General features: G+C 34.2%; 1 protein-coding gene across 2 annotated transcripts in view; it reads left to right on the plus strand.

Moving 5' to 3' along the window:
* Positions 1-8,969, plus strand: part of LOC106462883 (TATA-box-binding protein 1-like) — a 51,912-nt gene extending 42,943 nt beyond the window's left edge. For both annotated transcript variants that reach the window (XM_013922849.2, XM_022390284.1), the window contains 2 exons: positions 201-295; positions 3,043-8,969. In XM_013922849.2, the coding sequence (XP_013778303.1) occupies positions 201-295; positions 3,043-3,119 (172 nt within the window). In that variant the 3' untranslated portion in view covers positions 3,120-8,969. The remainder of the gene's footprint in view (positions 1-200; positions 296-3,042) is intronic.

An 8,969-nucleotide genomic window follows, 5' to 3' on the forward strand; every position in this document is an offset into this window, starting at 1 on the left:
GAAAGAATAAACTAGTTTTCTTTAAGAAAGGACTTGTATCGCTAAAGTTTCATCCGAAAGAAATTATACGGGAAATTAACAAATGACCAGAGACGTAACAATATATATATATAAAATTCTTGTGAGTCATTTATACATAATTTTAAGGAGTACCTACAAATGGTTTGCATTACTAAAAGCCCAATTTTTTCTACTTTTAGTTATGAACCAGAATTATTTCCTGGTCTCATTTATCGAATGGTGAAACCAAGGATTGTGTTATTGATCTTTGTTTCGGGTAAAGTTGTTCTTACAGGTACGTAGACATCTCTACTTTCATATCTAAATAAAGTATTTACATAACTTACATTTATATTAGCAAAGTACATGCAAAGTAATGTAGCTTATAGGCAATGTAATAATAGTAAAATATTATATACAAGTAAAATTAAATTTTTGATGAGTTTAGATATTCATTTGGATATTGAAAAATTAAGAAAAACTGTTGAAGAGTCATAAATTAAGTTATTTGTATGTTACAATTACCATCTTAACTATGCATCCTCTATACTATTTCTTATTGTAGTCACTAGGTGGCAAAGATGTAACATCCCATTAGTCAATTCTGAGTCATTGTATGTAATACACCACAAAAGAATAAATAATAATAGTCATATGAAGAATTGCAGATGATAGATCAGTAAGAAAGTAATTTAACTTTTAATTTCATTTTTTTTTCACCTTGAGGGATCATTGCCATTTTTATTAGGATTATCTCAATTGAAAATATACACTTGATCTTACTCTGACTTTAGTATGCTATTGTAAAATAGTATAAAAAATCTTCCATATGAAAAATGAGCTAACGAAATTCATGCTCTTTGTTTAATTTGACTAACTTCTTTTTTCAAGTGAAATTCTTACTTGTCTCATTTATAAAAATATTTAAAATATGAAACATTTTGGTATATGCTGTTTAGTAAGTTAGTATTTTTGTTTCTCTGAATTGTGCAAGTATGTATGAAGTCAAGCATTTGACAGTAGTTTGAAAACTTTAAATATACATGTCATGAGGTAAAAAGTGAGAAGACATTTCTAGTATTTGCAAAAAATCTTATATATATTGTAGCTGAACTTGAAACTAACATTTCATAGGTATAAAAATTTAGCAAGTAGTTTACAAGTACCTTAATGTAAATAGTTAGGTACTATTGGTATTAAGTTATCAATATATGTAAATAGTATTAGATAAAGAAAATCATTTAAAAATAATTATTACAATATTCCTTATTTAGAAGAATTTATAAAATTGTTAAAATGGATAATTTTCTGAAAAAACAAGTACAACAAAACAAACTTGGATTACTGTGTATGGTGGATGGTAAAAGGTCATATGAAAAAACACGGTATAATAGTGTTTTATGCCACACAGAAATAACTTTGTTAGTGCATTTTGTACTGGCCAAGTGTACATTATAACATATATAAGCTAGTAAGACAAGTAAGAGAAAAGGCATTGCACATCTTTTAGAGAATTCAAAAAATAATAATGAGAAAACAGTATTAGATTTGGGATAGAAACAAGCATATTAAAATTAGTACCAGCACCCTTCATATATAATCTAGCCATTAAACTAAAATGTGTTATTCATATAAAATACACATCTTTAGTCATGTATGAATTTTCTATATGAAACATTTCATTGAAAATACAAGATTTTCATAAATGTACGATCTTTAATTTCTTATTAACTTTTCATAATAACACTTTAATGTACCATTGTAGTATGCAGGCATACTAGGTGTTTTCATCTGCTTTATTTAGTTAAGTAAGCACTTATTAAAGTTCACCAAACAATTTATGTAGGATTAGAAATAAAATATTGGTCAAGATGATTAAGTTCCTTTCATCCTAGTTACCTGTTGTTCTGATTTATTTCCCTATGGTATCACATGAACTTTCTTTTGGGAAAAGTTGCTGTGAAGTAGAACAAATTACTTAAAGGTGGGCAGCAGTCTTTTCAATTAACATATCAGGTGATACCTTCAGGAAATATCATCCCTTATATTTTGTTAGAAATCAACAGTGATGTAAATAGTGCAAGCTTATTGAGAGGGATGGTATTATAGAATTTTGTATAAAATACTATGCTCTCTCAGTCCTTTAGCTATATCTCTCAAATATAAATCCTAAATCTGGTAATTAAAGATTAAGATTTTTGTTAAATAGAAAAATTCTCTCCTAGGTTTAATAAACAGTTAACTAGTTTTTCACAAGTCTCTTTTTCCAGTTCTTTAGAGTGTAGTGAGACAGTTAACACGTTCACTGCTGCATAATAAATTTAAAAAAAAATAAACATTCAAGAGGTGTCAAGGAGCAGTCACAGTGTCCCAAACTCATATGCCACAAGAGAAATTTGGCTTTGAAACATAAATGCCTGTGATCCACTGGTATGTCACATGGTCCATAATTAAAAGCTGGTTGTGATTTAACAGTGGAGCACATGGCCACGAACATGTTAATGATCCAGTAAAAGCAATTTGTTTGTCTTGTGCACATGTCAAATAAAGATTGTTTTCATTATGTTTTTCATGTGTTCAGTCTCTTTCTTACTAAGAATTCGGTCAAAATCAAGATAATTCAGTGTAAGTGTGCAATACTTTTTCTGTTTGAACCTCTCTTTATTTTCAGGTTGTACCAAATCTATTGAGGAAAACAGTTTAAATGAAAGTACCATTCTGTTAAAAATGAATTATGTTACCAACATTACTTCAGATGTAATGAACAAAGTTAAATCTGTTAATCTTATGTTAGATCTGTGATTCAGCATTAAGTATTTTGTATTAAATATACTGTTAACATAGTAATTTAAAAGTACGTTTAAATGGAGCTCTATCTTTGATAATACTAATCAATAGGATGATAAAAATTTGTGTTATAATTTTATATTTTTTCAACATGTACATATGAGAACTTGCATATATATATATTTAAAGCATTAATTTTGCACTGTAATTGTATACAATTATTTAAAATATAAGTTTTTTTTGTTTTGTTTTCAGGGGCCAAAGTACGTTCTGAAATTTATGAAGCCTTTGAAAATATTTATCCGATTCTAAAGGGTTTTAGAAAACAATAGCAACTTTATCAAAACATTTTGAGATTAAGAAATCATTTTTCATAAGACTGTTGTATATAGCTGTATTAATTTTGTGACACATATTGATGAAATGTACAAGCTTGTGGTTTGTATTAAGTAATTTATTTCACCCATCACCACGTTTTTTTAATGCACAAACTTTCAGCTCAATTACCTAAGCCTTCTACAGGTGCAAGACGTTTAGTACACAACAGGATCCTAAACGTCTCGCACCTATAGAAGGCTTTGGTAATTGAGCCGAAAGCTTGTGCATTAAAAAAACTAAAAAAATGTGGTGATAGTCCAAATACATTACTTAATACAAATATGAGTACTCACATTAAAAGCCTGAAAAGTTATTTAAGCTTGTGGTTTGTTTTTAGGATTTTGATTACACACCAGTTGTAACAGAAAGTGACTTTTTTGTTTAGCTCTTCTGAGAAAGTGTCCAATAGTAACAGAATTATTCTTCCCATGTATGTATAATTTGTCTTGCAAAAATGTTTATGCCCTAAACTAAATTTCTATCTGTATTTTAACAAGGTTTAAGCATAGAACCTTCATTGTAATGTTACATTAATAGTTATTTATTTTTTGTGGAGATTTGAAAATATGATTTGTATAAAGTATCATTTGGATGAATGTTCATATTACATTATTGTGTGTAATCATGCACAATAATGAATGTCACTTAGTGATTTTGTTTTGGACATCTTGGACACGTGTCCTTGATGAAGTATGATTTATAAGTATGGGTGTCCTTAATGTAACATTCAATAAGATGTTTTTAAGTATGTTGTGTGTAGTATTATAATACATTGAATGGATAGTTCTCTGTACTGCACTTGGTTACATTATACGTTTGAATTTGAATTAGTGTCCTTGATGAAGTCTGATTTATAAGTATGGGTGTCCATAATGTAACATTCAATAAGATGTTTTTAAGTATGTTGTGTGTAGTATTATAATACATTGAATGGATAGTTCTCTGTACTGCACTTGGTTACATTATACGTTTGAATTTGAATTAGTGGAAATTGTCCCCATGGACAACCATATGTCCCATCAGTGAAAGCATACTTATTACTAGGATGTATGAGAGATTTTTTTATTGTTAATATGATTCAGTCATAGAATTTTTAATTAATGTTGACATATGATGTATTGGTTTATATACTTACACTGTTAAAGTTCTTATTGTTACTTAAATTTAAACTTTTCTTACAGTTAGTAATGATAAGAATGACAAATATTAATGGGAACTACACTTGGATCCATCATGCTCATGATACTTTATAATTTAAATTAAATGATAATTTACTTTTCTAAAGGATTATAAATTGAATTCATTGTATGTCACATTTCTTTAATTATAGGAAGTTGTTCATTAAATGGCACATGTTGTTCACTTATAGTTAATGTAATTTTTTATAGTTTTAATAGTAAGGTGTTCTATGAAGAATATGTTTTAGTTAAATCTTTCAATATATTCCTTTGTCAATTGGTATGCACATTTTATGCTGTCCTTTTTAATTTTCATGTTATAATAAGAAAATCAGCTTCCAATACAATATCTTACCTTCCCTCAAAGAATAGCTCTACCCAACTTGTGGGCTCCTGATTTGCCTGAGGATTATCCTCTGATAATCAGGGATACCTGAGTAAGAAAAGGAAGATTTTAACAGCTTGTTTCCTCCCCTTTCTTATGCCACACAGTCACGTTTAGCTTTAGTGGAAGCACCCAGGTCTATCTTTTCCTGGAGTTAATAATTGAGGTTTGTTATGTTTGTCTTTGACCCCCATTTCCATTTTTCCTTCCCTATTAAGTGAGACACCTTTCGGCCAATTTCTTGTCCCCCCCCCAGTGCTGTGACATGGGTCTCCGAGGTTAACTGCTGGTTTGTTCATCAATGGCTTTGGCACCCCTGTGATTATGTGGTGGGAACAGGTTAGGTGGGGGCCAGGCTTTTGCAATGTTGTATCATTTGGAAGTCATTCACCATAGTCCCTTGGGTTCTGCAGGTTCTTTCCGAAGAGCTCGTTATTTGTTTCAGTTCCCCTCATCCCATATCTTTCCACCCCTCCTTGGGATACCATTTCCACCCAGAATCTTTGCAAGGCAGTTCTAGATCTTCTTCACAAGGGTGCTATAGAACAGGAAGATCCTTCTCAGCCAGATTTCTATTCCTGTTTGTTTGTGGTCCCCAAGAATACTGGGGACTGGTGCCCTCTCATTGATCTCTCTTCTTTGAACCACTTTGCAGACCTTCCTCGATGCACCATGGGATCCTGCCTATCTTTTCAAAGAGTTTTCACTCCTGGTCTTTGATATCTCAGATGGTTACCTCCACTTTCCCATCCCCGCAGTATTTTCTTCATTTTGTCCATTGTGGTTGCATCTACCAGTTCTGGGATCTTCCATTCAGGCTAGCTTTGACTCCCTATATTTTTTGAAGTATGTCCAGGCTTTTGCCTGTTTTCTCTATTTCATGTGCCTTCATTTCCACCATTATATGGATGACTGACTGCTTCCAGCTTCTTTGCATGCCACCTCTTCCCTTCATACTCTGTTTCTTCTTCAAGAGATTGCACATTTAAGTTACCTAGTCAAAGTGGAGAAGTCCTTTCTCTCCCTCACTCAATACCTTGTTCTTCTCGGGATTTTTCAATTCCTGTCTCACTATTCTCCTCTTTGCCTACTATCTATGGAACTTCTGGTTTACACCATTTCCTCCTCTCCTTCTCCAACTGCAAGAGAGGTTTTATCTCTTTTTGGGGATATGGGCTTCTTTGGAGGCCCTAATTTCCTTCAGTCAAGTCCACATGTGACCTCCTCAGTAGGCTTTACAAGTTCAGTGGAACCTTATTCAGGAACCTTTGAATGCCCCTATCCATCTCCCTCCTTCCCTTCATGTGGACTTTACTTGGTGGTTGGGCAGAGACAACACCACAGTGGGTGTTCCTCTTCTTCCTCCTTGTCCAGAGGTGCATTTCTTCACGGGTGATTTTCTTTTGGGTTAGGGTGCATATCTGGACATGCATGAGATTTTAGGTTGTTGGTCTATCAATGAGTCGTCAGTGCATATCAATCACTTGGAACTGCTCACTGTCCATTGGGTTTTGATTCACTTCCTTCCATCTTTTCAGAACTAGTTGGTTATGATTTGTTGTCTTATACATCACTTGGCAAGGGAGCACTCAGTGGAGATCTCTTTGTTTCCACATGTTGGACCTCATGTTTTGGGCCTATATCCATCACATTCATCATCATATACTGGATGCCCTGAATCTTGTTGTAGGTCGTTTATCATGCTCAAACAAGATTCTTCCCACAAAGTGGTCCCATGACCAACAGATGTTTGTCTGGCTGTGTTGCCAATAAGGTACTCCAAAATTAGAAGCATTTGCCACCCACCTGAATTCCAAGCTTCCCAGGTTTTGGTTTCCAATTTCACATCCTTTGGCTGTAGCTGTCAGTGCCATCAGTCAGGACTGGGGAGAACTTTATCTATTTGCCTATCCTTTCCATCCATCTTATTTCTCATTTCCTCTCCATCATCCAAACCATTCTTTGTCATGTCCTCTTGGTGGCACCACTTTGGCCAGCACAGCCATGGTTTCCACTTCTGTGCCTGCTCCTATTGACATCTCCCCTACCTCTTCCCCTCTCATTCACCCTCATCAGACAACCTCAAAATGGCTTGCTACATCCACCATTCCAACATGAGTGTCTTCATGAGTGGTTTTGTCTGGTCCCTTGCCAGATGGGATACACTTGCATTTTGTTTCCTTGATTTCCCATTCCATTTGTCCTTCCTCCAAGTCAATTTACCAATGTCAATAGTATGTCTACTGCCATAAGTCTTCTCATCATGATTTTTCTCCATCCCATGCTACTCTGCTACACCTGATTTCCATCTTTTTTCTGGCTTTTTGACAAGGAGTTTTCAGTATCCATCATTGGTGGTTATTACACAGCCTTGTCAACTACTTTCTGTTTCACAAGATTTTGCTGTGTTTTCACTTCTTTGGTTCTCACCCTATTGTTTCATTCCTTCCACCTTCACCATCCTCCACATCCTACTGCCCTCCCTGATTGGAACCTCAGTGACATCCTTTCATTTTCTCGCTTTGAGCCCATGTCATCCTGTTCCATATATCATCTCTCCTTAACAACCTTTTACCTCTTCTTGGCATGTGGATGTTGATGTTCAGATTTTTTCATACTTGATGTCTCTTGCATGTTCTATCACAGGACCTATGTCATCCTCTACCTGAATCGGTCTTTTCTGCCCAAAACATTGGTTGCACTGAGGGTGATTTTATCTTCACTCCCATTTCCCTCCCTGTTATCTTCTGTTATTACCATTCCCATTTGTTGGAGTTGAACTGTCATAATGCTGTCGTCCTTCCTATCATCGTTCGAATGTTCGTTCCCAAAGAGTACTGGTGTTGGTTGTGTTGGACATGCACCCATGATAATGTGGGTCCTTGGAATGGAAGATCTTCCCTTCCAGTTCCCATATCTGAAGTGAATGGTAGAGGACCCTCTTCTTACCATGGACCAGATATTCCTATCACAGTACTGTTAGTATTAGTTGAGGTTGAACTCCCCTTACTGTCTGCCTCGCCCTAGCCACTCTACACCAGGGGTCCCTTCATTTAATTTTTGGGGTTCCTCCTATGATTCCACACTTAATGCGAGACTTCATTTTCACTGGTGAAGAGTATACCTGGCTCAGAAGTGGTGTGCTCTCCCATGGTTGTGTCTTACATACTCTTTAGTCACACACACCATGGGTGCTTTTTGAAGGGTAATTTTACACCAGTTCTTCCACCAGGTCAGTGTGGGATTCTAGCTATTCTGTGAGAATAGGTAAGATATCATATCGGAAGTTAACATTTCCCTACACTGAAAATAAATTTCTGATATATTCTTACCTCCTCTTACCTTTTTTCCCCCACTTCTGGTGTCTTTTCCATTTCTGTTGCACAATTTCAAAGTGTATTTGGACTAAGCTGTATAGAGGGAGTCAGCTGTGCTGGGAATTGTATTATGCTTCTGTTGGTGAAGGTTTGTTGCCTCACAACTGCCTCACGTGAGGGTATCAAGGCTAATGGCAAACAAAAATGTGTGCATATAGAGGGCAATACATGTTGGGAAATGCTATTTTGTGAGAGGAGGTAAGAATCTATCAGAAATACATTTTCAGTGTAGGAAAATGTTAACTTTCAGGCTTGCATCAGAATTTAACATATTATATACTTCATGCCATATGCTAAGATTATATGGTTTATTGTACCTAAAAGTAATTATCACAATATTATCCAAAGCTTGAACTTTATCTGAATCTGATGGAAGACAAAAGTAAAAGAAAGTTATGGATGAAATCCATATTTACTAGTGTAATTAAGTTTCAGTACATGTTGGAGGGACAAAACTAAATCTTTTCCCAACCAGTAGTTTTGTGTAAATGAGTAAATTTTTGAAAGGTAAAATTCGTATATAACCCATCTAGCTTTAGAAAGGTTGATGTTATTTGAGGAAATGTGTATGTTAAACACAGTTTTTAAACTTGTGCATTGTAACATATATACAACTGATTTATACACGAAAACCTAAAGGCAAATTTGTTGGAACAGATCTGTTATGATGACAGACTAAAACCTAGAAGCAATTCTTTTATTAGAGATTGAAAAAATATTGTAAGATTAAAATTTGATAAATTGTGAAATTTGATAAATAATTAATTAACAATTGAACTAACCTCATTTAGTAGTGATTTTGTTTAATATATGTAATATGCTGTTTTCAGAAACAAACCAAACTTGTTAAGTATTATATAGAAA

This window comes from Limulus polyphemus, unplaced genomic scaffold (assembly GCF_000517525.1).
Source record: "Limulus polyphemus unplaced genomic scaffold, Limulus_polyphemus-2.1.2 Scaffold1275, whole genome shotgun sequence".
Taxonomy (NCBI): domain Eukaryota; kingdom Metazoa; phylum Arthropoda; class Merostomata; order Xiphosura; family Limulidae; genus Limulus; species Limulus polyphemus.